At 46.7% G+C, this 16,330-nt stretch overlaps 1 protein-coding gene across 1 annotated transcript in view; it reads right to left on the bottom strand.

Annotated features, from left to right (window-relative positions):
* Nucleotides 1–4,633: 4,633 nt before the first annotated feature.
* LOC147749174 (uncharacterized) overlaps nucleotides 4,634–16,330 on the bottom strand; it is a 36,396-nt gene continuing 24,699 nt past the window's right edge. The window contains exons 2-3 of the mRNA XM_086929546.1: nucleotides 5,677–6,274; nucleotides 4,634–4,695 (exon numbers count right to left, since the gene is read on the bottom strand). Coding sequence (XP_086785672.1) covers nucleotides 4,634–4,695; nucleotides 5,677–6,274 — 660 coding nt within the window. The remainder of the gene's footprint in view (nucleotides 4,696–5,676; nucleotides 6,275–16,330) is intronic.

The following is a 16,330-nucleotide window of genomic DNA, read 5'->3' as shown; positions in this document are numbered from 1 at the left end:
ACATGTACCCACACACGCTGAAAATGCGGCGGAATGGCTGGATTAGCATTTGCGTCACCTTCCCTCCAAACTGGGGGAACCTCTCTCATGGGATACTGTCGCGCCTTTTTCCTACCTGGTGCGTCACATTCAGATAGTGATCTGGAAGTGCCCCCTCTACTCCTATAGGATAATAATGTCGCAACCGCTTGTTCAACATCGGTGCCCACAATCATGCCCTCCGCGAACCTGAACCGCACAAGGTACAACTCAGACAGATCGTGTTCCGGATCATTTCCCTTCAGATCTTCGCGGAGAAGTACACACATTTGTTCAAAAACATATCTCTGTTTCGATGCTTCCCATTGACGGAAGACTTCTATAATAGACTCTTCATCATGTCTTGCAGTATCGACAACCCATTTGCGCGCTAACTCATCCAATAATTCTCTCTCCCGATAGTCAGGCAGTTGACTCCGCAACTGTCTTCGTTCTGAGTTAGGGGTCGTATTAGGCGACCCAAAGAAAGGTGAGAAAGGTGAGAAAAGGCCAGTAACAGTGTTTGTTACTCTCTGTCGAACAGAAGGAGAAACTGACGGAAAGGCATAAGCGCCGGAAAAGACAGGCTGATGTAAAGCAGAGGTGGAGGCAGTAATAGAGGAAGTATTAGGATAAGCAGTTGGAGCAGTAGGCGAAGTCGTAGGAAAAACAGATGGAGTAGGTAGCAAAGGCGGCGACCCTTGAGAGGGCTGCGCCGGAGCAGTAGGAACCAGCTGAAGAGGAGCTGTGCTTGTGGTAGAACCTGTGGCCCAACAATGGGAGGTTGTTGGGGTGCTGTAGCACTCTGCGCATAAGGCGGAGGTGAACTCAGTAAATGAGACATTAAAGGATCTTTATCGAGTTCTTCTTTTGAACCTCGTCCTTTACGTGGCAAAACTGGGTAGACCTTGTCTACCGCTAACTTCCTACTTCTAAGTGTTTGTTCACTCTCTTGCTCTTCCTCATTATCCCTGAACGCCACGGCAGCTTGTACCATCGACATACCTTGTTTATTTTTCTTTGCTAATTTCATTTCTTTCTGTTTGGCTTCTTTGCGCCATAGGCGAAAGGAATCAAACATCGCCGGCCGGGCTTTCTTCTTGAAAAGTTTTACCTGCAGATTATCTAAAATCTCTGTGTCAAAGCTACCATATTGGGGCCATTTTAAGACACCATCGTTTCTGGTGTATCGGATCCACACTTCATTATATGTGATAGGGCCTACGCCATGCTTCACATAGAGCTCATACGTTGGAGTTCCAATCGGAGGAACCGGACACGAGTCCTCCAATCGGGAGTCCCTACTACAACCAAGACAAAACAAATTTCCAAGTCTGCTAAGACCAGGCATCTTCGCTCTCTAGTCTGGCTTCAAACTGCAAAGGATTATCGAATACGATAGTCTCGTGAATACACGAGGCCTTCGGCTTTGGCGCTTGCAAGTTCCAAATCAAAGCGTATCCGAAGGATACCAAACAAAGAACCAAACTAAGGACTGGGAGACGCTCCACTTATACTTAACTGAAGTATCGATGATCGATGACGTCACCAGAAGACTCGTCTATCGTTTCGCTCTACCAATCATCAAGGGTCCAAAACAGGGCGATAGTCAGGGCAGCAGTCCTTCGTAGCCGTCGGGACGTGGGGAACCTCGCAGCAAAGACCTTTGGAACCACGTCGACATACAGGGGTCGCTGAAGTGGCTGGCCGTCCTCCGGAATTTTCACTCGAAGCTCCTCACGAACCTCTGGCTTGGACCGGTACCGCTTGATACCGCCCGAGTTGGGTGCCAACTGAGGTACCGGGTTTTTATGGACCCGGCGGTGCCAGGGGAAACACCCAAAGACCTTGAGTCCTTCCTGTTTTGGACCACAGAAACACAGTCTTCTAGGTGATGGCAAAGATCGTATTTATTGGCTGCAACCAGTAACAGGTATCCTAGAAGTACAATAGCATGAAGCGCATGTATGTTCTCAGGAGACTGCTCGTTTTTACAGAACCAGCCTTCTCTTTTTATACAAAATATTGAGCTTCAGGCAAGAACTCCTTGTTTTACAGTTTGACCATATACATATTTTCACTACAAAGAAAAAGCAGAGTCACGATGACAAGCCCACATTTCAGTCTGTCCAGTTCGTGATAGATTACCCGGCAAGGCCCAGAACTTTCATCAGATATCGACAGACCCCTAATAAAATCGGGCACCTCCTCCTTGTAAAACAGGTCATAAAGAAGAAACAGGGAAAGGTGTGTGTGAGATAAAACATAGCTTGTATGCGATGAACGGTTTATGACATGTTATGCCTTGATACTAATCTTGTTCGGCCATTGGGAAAGGAACTGCCCGAACAGGTTTGGCTTGAGGCAGTGGAGTCAACTCGCCCAGGTCACAGAGGAGTCAGCAAAGGTGTACGTGTCCTTTTAGATCGAATTCGGCCTTTGGTCGTTTTGACTAGGTAAGGGCAATCACAAAATGGATGCCGCTCACAAAATGGAACCCGAGGGTTCAAAGACGAAAACTACGATTTCAGGGTGATTGCATCACTCGATCATGACGCAAATGTTGATGTATAGTATCCCAATCATTACCGGTCTGCCGATACCAAAATCGTCATGGTACGATGATATTTATGACACGGATGCAGAGCTTCGGTACCACACAATAGCGGGGTCCAGAATTTTCAGTACCACACTGGCCGTCCGACAGCCAACCTATTGCCACATCCTCCAAATAGCTAAAAATCTCCTCCGCCGATGCTATCGGTTGTGATTTGTATAGTGCCCCGTGAGTGTCAACAAAGCCTTTCAGAATGTCCGTGGCTTGTGTCTGTAATGTACCATCCCTAGACTTGATGCGCAGTATAGCCGTGTGTCCCTTGCCCTCGCATATTTTGGTTGCCAGTACGCCGCCAGGTCTACCGCCCTCACCGAAAGATCTAGCCGTGTGTTTTCGATCTATATACTTTATTTCATCGTCAACAAATGTTTGATGTTCTGTGTGTATTAGACGCAGTTCCCCCAGTAGGGTGATATCGTGAGTGGTCTCAAAGGCCATTTCTCGCTCCTTCATGCGCGTCTCGCAGCGCTTTATCTGTTGCCTAATGTCCTTTAATATGCCTATTGTAGTGCTCATGCACACGCCCCGTATTGTGGCCTTAAATGCCTCCCATAACAGCCCTGGATCCTCCACCACTGGTACATTTATCTGAAAATATTCCCTAATCGCTTTATTGATGGTTTTAGCGTAAACATTATCAGCTAGAGCACGTGAGTTGAACCTCCAGTGAAACGGGGGTGGTGCGTAATGCGGTATCGTGAGTTTTAACAATACAGGGTTATGGTCTGACAGTGTTCTAGGTAGGACGCGCAAGTCCTGTGCCCACAGTGCAATGCTATCCGTGCCCAGCCAGTAATCCAAACGTGACCAACTATTGTGGATCGCTGAAATGTGTGTGGCCCCCGGTGTGTCAGGGTGTCTGTGTCTCCAAAGATCTGTTAACGACAGGTCCGTCAGCATATGAACAAGTTTCGTCCTTGCCTGCTTGTGCTGTTCCGAGGAGTGTAAGGAACGGTCTACACCATCCACCATAGCCACATTCCAGTCACCCCCGCATATGATGTGTGTGTTTGTGAGTGTCTGTAAATGCCCCCACACTTCTTGAAAAAATTCGGGTGCATCCACATTCGGACCGTACACGTTAAGGAGCGTTAGTCGTTGCCCACGTAATGTGCCGGACACAATAACATATCTCCCATTGGTGTACTGTGAAGTTCACACCCCTTCGGATCAGTGTGCTCACCTCTCTCGAATAAGAGGAGTAAGTAGCAGTGTAGGACGACTGCGCCCAGCGTTTGCCTATGTGCTGATGTGTGTTAGGTGCGATGTATGTCTCCTGCAGCACAGCCACATCTATGTCCCATCTATTTAGGTAGGCAAACACCTGTCTTATTTTCTTTGGTTGTGTAAAGCCTCTGATATTCCACGTGAGGAAATTTAAATGTGTTCTACCTGTACCTCTACCTTCCGGAGTCATCGATAAGGCCATTGAGTCCAAGCTAGCAACAACTTACAATCATGATCAGAATCCATACGCACTGCAATGTGTGCGGTCACGTGTGACCTATTAGCCCCTTGCCATACAAAACACAGGAACTTGACATTGTCATGAAAAATACCCCTACCCCTCCCCCCACCCACTCCAGCAACCCAAATCTGCCCTTCTGAAACATACCCTTCAACCTAGAGAACTTCAGAACAATTCCCATCTTAACAGAACTTACGTGGGGGGATACCCTTGCGGAGGTCCGCTTGGCGCACAACTCAACACCCAACTTAATGGATGCGGACGACTCACTTATCGATCGATTCACACATGTGTGGTATGGCTGGCTGCCCCTATCCCACCCACCACCAACAGGAACCTGGATACAGTCTGTGAGTAGTAACATCAGTGACCTCGTAGAGCATGACAGTCCAGCATGAAGATGCCAGCGATTTAGGGGGCTTTGTGTAAGGCTGATAACAAGGTATACAGTGTGCACATATATCTCACCCGGTCATATCGAACCTTCCGTATTATGACACTGCGTGAGGCCGTAATGGCCGCACCACAAATCACAGGTCATGTGCTCCTTTGCCATTGTTCACCCTGGTCCTTTCGTCAAACGGGCAGTGGTCTACAGGACGCATAGGAGCGTGAAACATTATCATGCAGAGTGACAGAGTCCCGAGTGGAGCGGGACAGTATAGAGGGCATGTGCAGACCCATTGGCCAGCACTAACAATCAGCCAGCAAGGCACTTCCTCATTACATCAGAAGTAAGTTAGGGTCGTAATGCAGATATGCCAGTGATGTGCAACCCATAGCGATAAAGGGCCCTCTGGAGGCTAGGATTAATGCATAACAACGCCTTGTTAATGAGCGTAGCAATGATACAGTTCTCATGGCTACACAGTGGGCCAGTCTCTAGTCCTGTCACGTCCAGCGGCCTCCAACGATTACACCCAAAGCAATAGTTTGCATATCTGACAGCCCTTTGAAACAGTTAGTGCAGGCCACGGAAATTGGCAGTCGATGCCACCTGGGGTTTGCACGCCGTGAACATGACCGTACCAGTTATTGGGAACATCAAACCACAAATGATCAGAGATCGTCTTACCACAATTTTCGCGGGAGTACTGCCTATCTGTCCATCCCCCTCAGTCGGAATCCGGTTTCTGTTCCACTCGTGCATTAAGTTTATTCTGTTTCATCACCTTTTTCACAAATTCTTGCGCGGCCTTAGGGGTCGACAGCAGTACAGCTTTACCTTCCCAAGACACACGTAATTTGCCGGGTATAACATGGAGTAACTGATGTTGAGATCTCGGAGCTTGGCCTTCACAGACGCAAATTCTTTCCTTGCTTGCTGTACCGCTACAGTGTGGTCCGGGTAGAATTCTAAAGTGTTACCTTGATGGGTGATCGTTCCCTTCTCACGTGCGAGCCTCAAGATGGTGTCCCTGTCACGATAATTAAGAATTCTCGCCACTATGGGCCGTGGTGGAGCTCCCGGCGGTGGACGAGGCGCGAGGGATCTGTGAGCCCTCTCAACTATGAAGATCGGAGATAGCGCGTCTGCACCGAAGAAATCTTTGCACCACTGTTCTATGTATACCTCCATGCGACCGGTGTTTGTTGTTTCCGGAAGGAAGGCCAGTGATACACACATTATTGCGCCTGGACCGCGCTTCCAATTCCTCCTCCTTCGCCTTTATCACTTCCAACATGCGTTCCATGCCGGCGCATTTGTTGGTCGTGGCGCGCGACTCATCTTCTACTGTTGATATCCTGGTTTCGGCCGTTTCCAACCTCTCGCCATGTTTTTCCAGTTTGTCAGACATGCCGTCCATCGTGCATGTCAAGTTGTCCAATTTGCCGTTAATGTCCTGTAAGTTCGCCTGAATGGAAAGCAGTATCTTCTCCATATTGTTACTCGGCGCCAGGTCGGTCGACACCTCGCCGTCCGCCATCTGCTCCGTGGGTTTAGGTGCTTTTTTGCTTTCAAATGAAATCTTTTGCTGCTGTTTGTCTGGCTTAACCATCTTCACTGGCAGTGGTGGTCTTGGTTCCACAGCCTGAAGCGAGGACCTGGTGATCCTGGTTGATGCCGCCGTCGTTGCTGCCAAGCGATATTTAACTATGTGCACCGCGTGCAAATCAGGGTCCCTAGCGCCGCCGCTCCCGATGTCCAACCGAGGCGTGGTTTGAGCTGCCTGGTGGGGTGCAAAGTGTTATCTTGTAATGGGGCTGAGGGGGGCACCACTGCAATACCCAGCAGGATGGCTGATCCCCACGATGTTTGTTTAAGGGCGAGCAGCCTTCAGCCCTGATGAATCATTGGACGCTGAGTACAGTGTTGGCTTTATCAGGTGCATGAATGGAGCGACACGGCGCATCAAAAGCCACTGCAAGTCCGTATCCTCCCAATGGCACCACAGCGAATCGTCCTAGTCCGTAGGCTTCGCTTGCATACAGGGTTGACCAGTCCGTGCGTTTTCGCGCCCTTTCATTGCCATAGCGCCTGGCGAAGTATCGCCTCCTGGGCCGCGAAGCACCGCGCGTGCTCTGGACGCCACTGCCGCCTACACATCCAAGGGTTGGTTTACAGTGAGCAGTCTTCCCCCAGTCCCACATATCACGTTGGTCGTATAGTAAGTGCAATGCTCGCCTGCCGATCACAGGTTACACGGGCGCTGCCATTTTGCCTCAGTGCATTCCCGGGCGCTTAAAGGAGCCGTACCCCAGCCATTACGGTCCGGCACTGAATCCATACCTTCCGGTGCTCGTCTCAGCCCGCATGTCACAGCCCACACGTACAGCGCTAACGGTGTTGCTGGTCTCCGCGTTGCTTACTTCGGAGTTCTGGGCTTGTACGAGTCGGCAGCAGACGCGGCGACCGCCATCTTGAATCGCCGCACAGTCCCACTCTCTTTTGTCCGCAGTTTTCTCTACTCCACTCGTGATATTGGCGTTCAAACTCGCTTTTTCACCATCCTGATGTATTCACACGTCGGGGCCATATTCCGTCGGCGACATTGCAGGCCTCGGGGCGAGCACAGACCGCGTTTCCTTCGGTTGTCCGGCGGAGCTGCGGTCTCACCAAGCCATTCCGCTGTGCGCCCCCTAGCGCCTCATTTCAGGTAGAAACTGTATTGTTTAGAAGGAGTCACACAAGATTTCTTGGGTAAAGAGCAGAGTGAGCACTTCTGGTAGCAGCACACTTGTACATAGCCAGCTCACCTTTATTCACTGTTTCTGCATCTTTGATCTATTACTCACAGATAGAAATATTTCACTCACACCTATCTTCTACTTTAGAAGGTGATAAACACAAAGTGCTATGGATGTGAAATGCCAAAATGGTAAGCAAGCATAGCATGTAGTTACTTGTACAAATGGTTTTTAAAATGTTTAGTACCTTGAGATGTGCAGCGTTACATGACTTCCGTCTCTGTGAAACTCATGACAGTCTACATTTTTTGACAATGGTCTTGGTAATGCTGATCTTTTTTATTATATTTACAGTATCCATATAAACGACTTGAAGAAGTAACACCACCAGAACACAGGGATGTCTTCAACATCCCCACCTTAGCAGCTGAGAAACATTTGAGTCTTCTTTAAAATACCATACCATCATGTTCATGTTCCTTCTCTCTCAAACTATGTTTCTTCCATTCTATCTTCACAAATCAAAGTAAATTTGCAAGATATCACAGGAATAACTGCCTGTGGAAAATGCGCTCCATTCTCAGAAACAAAGGAATTCTTTACGATACTAGCAATGAGTGAATGGTGTAGCAACTCAATCTGTCTCTCATCCACTGGAACCCTTAGAGAGCTACAGCTGATCTCTTAATTTCAAAGCTGGTTTTAGTGCACAGTGTAAACAGACAGAGGTGGAATCTATCTCCTGCTGGAAACAGGGATTAATTAAAACAATCATCCTTCTGACTACTAGACTAACCTCTTCTGTGCGAGACGAGAACAAAAAACACAGGGTTGATCCTACTTGTGGACGAGCAAAAAACTATGGGCTCAAAAATTCCATTTCACTCTAGGATCAAATTTAGCCCCACTTCTAAATTAAGCAAAAGATTCGGCTGGCATTGGCTTTGAGCAAAGAATAAAAAAATATTTTTCTCTTAAAAAATTGGTCACTCCCAGATTTCGCAGGTGCAAGTGGGGTGGCTGCTCCTTCTCTTTGGCAGCCGTAAAACTCTGCAAATCTTTGCGCCTTCCGATTTCCAAGGCAGACTCACTTCCGGTCTTTAAGAAGCTCTTAAAGTAATGGGGCCAGATGTACGACCCATTTTTGCATGAGCAAACGGGTTATGGACTCATTTGCGCATGCAAAAACAAATAGGGCCATGTACAAACCCTATTTAGCAAGTTGCAATTTATTTGCAACTCGCTAAATAGGATTTACAACTCACTATCGGAAGGGGCATTCCAAGAGTGCCCCTTCCTAATTGCGACTTGCTACCTTATGTAAGAATGTTTTGCTACTGCAATTGCAGTTGCAAAACACTCACAATTTACCACCCTCTTCAAGAGGGTGATAAAACACTCTCAAATGGGAATGGGTCCCCAGGGGACCCCTTCCACTTTGCAATTGCAGGGGAAAATGAAAACGTTATATGTTCTTTTAAAATACATCCAGTTTTCCTTTAAGGAAAACGGGCTGCATTAAAAAAATGCTTTATTGAAAAGCAGTTTCAGGCATGGAGGCCTGTTGAGCTGAGCAGGCCGCCATACCTGAGAAGGCCAGCCATTCCTATTGGGGTTGCAAACTATGAGTGCCTCATGAATATTGATGAGGCATGCTATGTGCAACCTCATTGGGAATGACAAACAGTGTCTCTGACACTGTTGTACATGGCATTTAGCGACTCACAAATTGCGACTCGCAATTGAGAGCAATTTGCGAGTCACTAAATGCCCGGGTCGTACACCAGGCCCCTGTTTATTTGCCTCCTAGCAGGTTGTTGGTGCTTACTTCTCCCTGTTCACTTAGCGCCTTGACATCAGCTGGTATAAGTGCGCTTTATAAATACTATCCTATCCTATTACCTAGGATCAACCGGTTATTGGTAATGCCCACAGTTTGCTATTTTAGAGAAAAATAAATCAACTGTTTTACATGTCTAAATAGCCTTCTTGTTTCCATTCTCTCTATCTATCAGCTTGAGAACATGATCAAAATGATGAAAAGCACTCTCAGGTTTTATGAGTTCATACTTTCTACATAGAGCGAGGTAAGATTTTGATGCTTTTTTCTGTCAAAAAGAGAGAGCGTGAGTACTATCTAATTGAAAGAATCACACAAATAACCGTCACTATTCAATGAGGTCGCTGGAATGTAATGTAAATGTAAGGTGGATTTGTAGAGCAGTGCTTGTCACCCTAGAGGGTATCCAGGGGCTTCTTCCATACAATAATGGGTTTGCTTTACTTGCCAAATAATCCACCCTATGATACACACTTTGCAGTTTTCCACAAAGATTTGTTTTGCTACTTTAGAAGGATCAAAAATCACACATGGTGCTGCGCCGTGGCAAACGTTAACTACTCGCCTGATTGTTTGACCCGTGTTAAATTGGTACTAGAGAGGCAGAACATCTTGCGAGAATAGCATTAATGTGTGATGAAACAGCAAAATATTATTGTCACAGAATGCACTACATTTGCTGCATCATTTTCACTGTGTTCCATAATTTGGCCTTCCAAATGTGTCTCTGAATATCAATATTGTGAAGCACTAATATCATTGACAAAAAATCGAGAGACAAAATATCAAAAGGTATGTGTATAGATTTTCTGCACCTAATTCCACATCGGTGTACCAAAAAAACATACACATATATCTTCATTTATGTGGCGTTAAGAATGGCAAATGTATACGTTCCTCTATGCATTTACCATTCATTATTTTGTCCCTCGATATTTTGTCCACTCTTTTACTGTGCCACAATATTCTTGTCCTATATATTCAAAAATACAATCGCCCCTTCATAGTTTCAGAATTCCAGAGCCACTTCTGATAGAAGACCTTTGATTAATGTTTTAAATTACATTACAGTTGGGTGTGTAGAAAAAGAACGAAATACAAAGGTTTTTAAGAGTCATGGGGAAAAATGTAATCAACATACGACATGGAGAGATTGAGGCTCAAATCCCATTGGTGCTTGAGGAGGAGCGATTCTGGGGTAGGGTCATTCAAGTCCTCATCATCAAAGAAACACTTTTATGTTGATTAAGATTGGGTGCAAAACCTTTTAAAAGAGAAAGACTTTGTTTATATGAATTCATTATGTGCATCACGTGGGAATGGACCCCCAAGAGCTTGGCTGTCATCCCACTATGGATGCTTTGGGATTGCCACAGAAGAGCAAAATAATTCTGCAAATCTAGGTCAGATGCAAGGGGGACCCAATGGGTAAGTAACATTATCTGCCCCCTAGAGTCTAAGACTGGTGGTTATCAGGTCGCGGTCACATTGTTATAAATAATCTGTATGATTACAAAACACCTAATGGCTGTTTAAAGACTTCCAAGAGTGTTAGAATTCTGTGGAGTAGCTCCTGCATGGGAGAGGTTGTGACACTGGAGAAGAGACGACGCAGCTACTGGAGTACAATATTGTATGGCAGCACATTTTTATGAACTGTCTTACCTCTTGTTGTGTTTAAAGAGGCCCAATCTCTTCCCAGCTAACTCCCCCTTTACATTGGTTAAAGTTATTCAAGTTCTTTGCAAGCCAACGTTTAAAACAAGGCAAAAGATATTTTATGAGCCCATGGTACCTCCACGTTGCTTGCTAGACTGTAAGGATGGGAAATTGCCTACTTGACCAATCTGACCTTGTACCTTTCAACTTTCAGGTTCCAGACTAAATGCCATCTCTTCAGCTTTTGATTCTGACCACTGTGATTGATATCACTGACAACATTTATGGAGGATCCCTCGCCATTTCCTTTCTGAGAAGCATTCAGTGCTGAAATGCCATATCCCACCAGAGGACTTGCAGAGAACATTTAGAAATCATTGAATAGTAAAGCTTCACCAGCTGTAGAGAAACATGAAGGTTCGACTTTTGTGATTTGGCGAAGAATGACGACAGCATCTCAACGGCTTAGAATCACCTCCAATGACAATGAAGTACTGCTTCCTCGAGTCTGGGGCTCCTACATCAAATCATTCTCCAATATCAGCCATGAAACATTGGTTCATCACAACTTGAGCAATATTAAGCAGTTAATAAATAGTTATTGTACAGCTATGATGAATATGAAATTGCTTACTATTTGTAAAGTAAATCTGACTCTTTAAAATAAATGTAATGTGAATGTTCTTACCCAGACCACTGAATGTAAACATTGTACATTTTTTGTTTTTTTTATGCATTTTAAGCACCCTTGGCACTAAATAAAAAAAATGAAGAAAACAAATATTCTTGCCTTTAATGAGAGCTATCGTATATTCTTGGCTACATGACTGGCATAATCCTTCAAGATAGAGTTTCAAAACTAAGTAGGTGTGGGGCATATTGCAACACAATGCATCACTCTTGAAAAATCACTCTAAGCAAGGTTTTTATGCAGAATTTAAGATTTGGATGGAACATGTTCCTTAAATCACATTCACAAATTTGAAACACAGGGACACACTGGTCTCGTCTATGAATTTGCTTGGCTCAGACATGTGCAAGAGAAGCAACATGAAGAAAATAATTCTGTTTATTAGCTGGGCACTAAACTTTGCTGCACTTGAGGAGTTTTTTTACTGAGTTTTTCCCACTCTGAGCTCCGCACAGAGCACGGAGATCTGAAAAAGTCTGCATAGTGGCATGATATGTGAGTGATACTTCTTAAACACTAACAGAATACTAAGCAAATACTTATTTGCTAACCATATAGTCTTCATTTACAATGCAGAACATTTAGTGAATACAAACAATTTGAATACTACTGGACTTTACCCAGACTACTATTAACATTCTAATCAAGCTGCATGCTAAATAGTAGCAGATTGTGAACCTTATTAGTTACTAAATATTAAAAAGATGTTCAAAGCATTTTGTGTCCAAACTGTTAAAGCTAAACCGAACGGTATGGCTAGGTTAATAATATATCATAATATTTACAAATAAACAGGTATACTAGCAGATACTTTCTAATTACACATGCATAGATTGGAGGATCTCACAACTTCCTCAATTAATATATTAGTATGAATTAATGGTCAAAGTATTTCAGCACTGATGACCGTTTGTTCATATGACTATTTGGTTTATTTTCAAAAGTCCTAAGATTACAATAAAGTAAAAGTATATGAATTTTTATCAGTAATACATTGAACAATCTCCACATACAATGACTGAGACGCATAGAAGCCCACCTTCATTTGTCACCCTTAAGTGCTATAATATTTATTTGGCTTGACCATTTGAACTAGCTTGTGCCTTCTTTTTTTTTAAACAAATTTTATTTGTCAAGTTGCACATACATTGCAGGGCTCTGCACCCCAGAGACAACTGCACAATTCAACCATACAGTGATAATGACTTTGACATTTAATAACCAAACACATATTAACAACTACCTCCTCCTCCCTCCTCCCTCCACCCCCCAGATCGCGCCAATTCCACATAAACCTGTCCACCACTTGGAGACACAGTAGGAAATGCTAGCCCCTCTGAGCCCTCCCACAATTTGCCCCCTGGTCTAAAAGTATGCATATGTATAATTCTGACAAATGTGCCTCTACCACCGGCGGCGGCGGTTCCAACATCAGACCCCGATAATCTCCCAACCGTTTCCAAATTTTGTAGTGTTTGCGCGGGCACCCCCTAGCAATCAAAATGGGTTGTTCTAGCCCCATACAGAAGTCCAGCCCATTCTTCCATGCAGCCACCGATGGGGCCCTAGGTGCCTTCCATGTCCTGGCAATATCCCTTTTTGCCAGTGTAAAGCCCAATTGCATGAGGTGTCGCTTATAGTTATTACCCCCTACCTCCTCCATAACATGCAGTAGGGCAAGCTGCAGCATGCGGGGGAGACCCCATCCCAGAACCTCAGAGAGGCTGGAATATACCCAACTCCAAAAGCGACTAAGAGACGGACAGTTCCAGAACGTGTGAATAAATGTGCCCTTCTCCCGATTACAGCGAAGGCACATAGAGGAGGCGATCAGCCCTGCCTTCCACAAACGCACTTTGGTGAAGTAGACCCTTTGTAGGTACTTGAACTGCACCAGCCGAAGGCGCATCGCTATTGCCGCCCCCGCGGGGCTGCTAAGGCCTCGGTCCAATCCTCCTCCTCCAATGTGCCACATCCTCCTCCCAAGCTTTCTGAAGCCTCTGTAGCGTGGGGTAGCAGTGATTGACCAGGGATTGGTAAATTCGAGAGATCTTCAGGTCAGTGAGATCTCCCATGAAGACCTTCACCGCTAATGGACTGAACTCCGGCAGTTACTCCAGGCCCTCTAAACTAGGGGATAGGGCATGCCTAAATTGCAGTAGCGATAAAACTGGGATTTCGGCATCGAAGATTCCTTCTGCAGGTCTTTAAAAGATTTGAGAGTCCGGCCCCTTATGACATCACCAAGGACCGAGATACCTATTGCGTTGCAACCCCGGAAACCCTGTAAGGCCGCTAGCTGAGGCAGAAGCCCATTGTCCCAGAGGGGGGGTCTCACGAGTCAAAATGTTCCACCACCCCATGTGGCGTAGAGCTTGCCTCAAAATCAGAAAAACTGCTCGCATGACCGATGGCAGCGACAAATATAATATCATATGTAGGGAATGGCGCTCCATGAGCTGCCGCTCAACTGCATATGCCGGGCCGCCCTCGTCACCGTACCACCACTCATTAAGAACCAGCAAGTGTGAAGCTTGATATTAAGAGAGGACATCCGAGGACGCCAGCCCTCCACAGTAGGTGGACAGGAAACATCTGCGCAAGGCCACCCGCACCTTTCCCCCCTCCCACAGGAACTGACCCAGTGGTGCGTTCACTTGCTTAAACCATCGGGGTGGGATCTGGTATGGATGGTTCTGCAATTGGTAGAGGAGCAGAGGAAGCACCACCATCCCGTATAGGGACAGAGGCATATGGGACCAGGACTTAAGATCTTCCCGAGTGCGTTCCCACACTGGGACCAGATTGCGTTCCCAGGAAATTGCTGGTATATCTGATAGAAACATGCCCAGGTATTGCAGCTCCCCCGCCGCCAGCTGGACCGAGGACTCCCACGCTCCTACTCCAGTGTGATCCCCTAAAATTCATAGTGTTGACTTATGAGGGTTCATATAGAGTCTTGGAGTGTCCCCAAAGATTTGCAGAATGCGCAATAGCCGCAGCCCCGTCCTATCTATAGCCGTGAGAAAGAAAAGGACATTGTCCGCGTATAATGCAATCCTATCGAACAGGCCCAGCGCCCATTCAAATCTCCAGATCTGAGCGTCAATGCGCCCCCAGGCTGCCAGCGGCTCCATGGCAAGCGCAAATAAGTATGGGGACAGGGTGCAGCCCCGCCGTGTACCCCGCTTAATAGAGAAGGATGAAGAAAGTGCTCCCGCCACCCGCACCGACGCCGTCAGGTCTGCGTATAGTAGAGTTAGGTAGGAAAGAAAGCGCGGGCCGAAGTTGAGCCTTCGCAGCAAGGCAAAAAGGTACACCCAGCTCAGGAAGTCAAACACCTGTTCATATTGGCCAATTAAAGTGCAGCTGGCTCCTCCAGTTGCCCGCTGGCCGCCACATGTGCCCACCTACCTGGTCGCCCTCTGGGGCATAAACCCAGCCTGGTCGGGGTGCACCAGAGTGGAAATGTGGGGCAGAAGACAGTTGGCCAAAGCCTTGGCCAGAACCTTCGCCTCCACATTCAAGAGGGAGATGGGACGGTATGAAGCATGCTGCTCTGGGGGCCTACCTGGTTTGTGGAATACCACCACCTCCACATGTCTCCAGTCCGGGGGAGCGAGCCATCAATGGGGAATCCGTTGGGTCCCGGGCATTCCCGGGGTTGAGTTCTCCCAGCGCAGTACCCAACTCCTCATCTGTCAGTGGCAGCTCCAATTGTTTTCGCACCTCAACCAACACATCTTTAGACGGTAAATCATCGATAAATGTACCTATGACGGCAGCTAATTCATAAATTACAGCATTCTTTTGAAGCGTAAAGTTCCGCATAATAAGGAGCCAAGCTTTCGGCAATAGCCGCGGAGTCGATAATTGATTCTCCCGCCGGGCCGCATTGATACACTCTGCTACGCATCGCCAGCCAGGCTTGGTGGGCCTCATCCATTGAGAGGGCCGCATAATTTTGTTGTACCACTAACAGTTGCCACCTCACTGGGCCCCCCTCTACCTCCCGGCTCCTACGTTCAAGCACCTCTATTCCTGCCTCCACTTGCAGTAGTTCCTTCTTACGCTCCCTACGCGCTGCTGCACACCACGAAATATCCACCCCTCTCAGCATGGGTTTCAGTGCCTCCCACAGTGTCTCAGTACAGGAAACGGACCCCACATTAACAGTCAGGTAGTGATAGATAGCTTAACTCATGCTCTCCTTATAGTCATCTTTCTACAGGTACCACACAGACATACGCCACCTAAACGGCTGTCGCCCTCGAACCATCTGAAGTGTAAGGGCCCCCGGGGAGTTATCCGACAGGCCCCAGGGCAGAATGTCCGCTGACACCACTGCACTCACTGTCACTCTGGGGACAAAGAGATAGTCAATTCTGGAGAACGGGTTATGTACTGCGGATAAATAGGTGAATTCCCGACTATCCCCATGGAGGCGCCTCCAGACATCCAGCCCAGCTTGTGCTTTCTGAACACGCACAAGCTGCAAATTATCAGGCGCAGGTAAAACATTGCAAAAATTTGGGCACGTACCCCTACAATATTTAATTTGCTCTTAACTTGCAGCAGACCCATACGCACAAAGCAGGTTCATTGATAGCTACATTTAAGGAACATTTTTCTTCAGATATTCATAAATCACAGCAGATCAAGCACTTCAAAACATCAATGCTTTATTGAAAACTGTGTCACATAAATATAAGTGTTAGGAATACTGGATGAGCATCACCTGGATGAGCAGCAGCTGCCTGAAGCTCAACTCTGAGAAAACAGAAGTCATCATCCTCAAAACCACCCCCTCCTCGTGGGACGGCACCTGGAGGCCCGCCGCCCTCGGAAACACTCCCATGCCCGTGGACCATGCCCGCAACCTCGCCATCATACTCAACTCCTCCCTGA

Source organism: Lissotriton vulgaris, chromosome 1_1 (assembly GCF_964263255.1).
Source record: "Lissotriton vulgaris chromosome 1_1, aLisVul1.2, whole genome shotgun sequence".
Lineage (NCBI taxonomy): Eukaryota > Metazoa > Chordata > Amphibia > Caudata > Salamandridae > Lissotriton > Lissotriton vulgaris.
The sequence above is the reverse complement of the archived record's forward strand: the minus strand, read 5'-3'. Positions and strand labels throughout refer to the sequence as shown.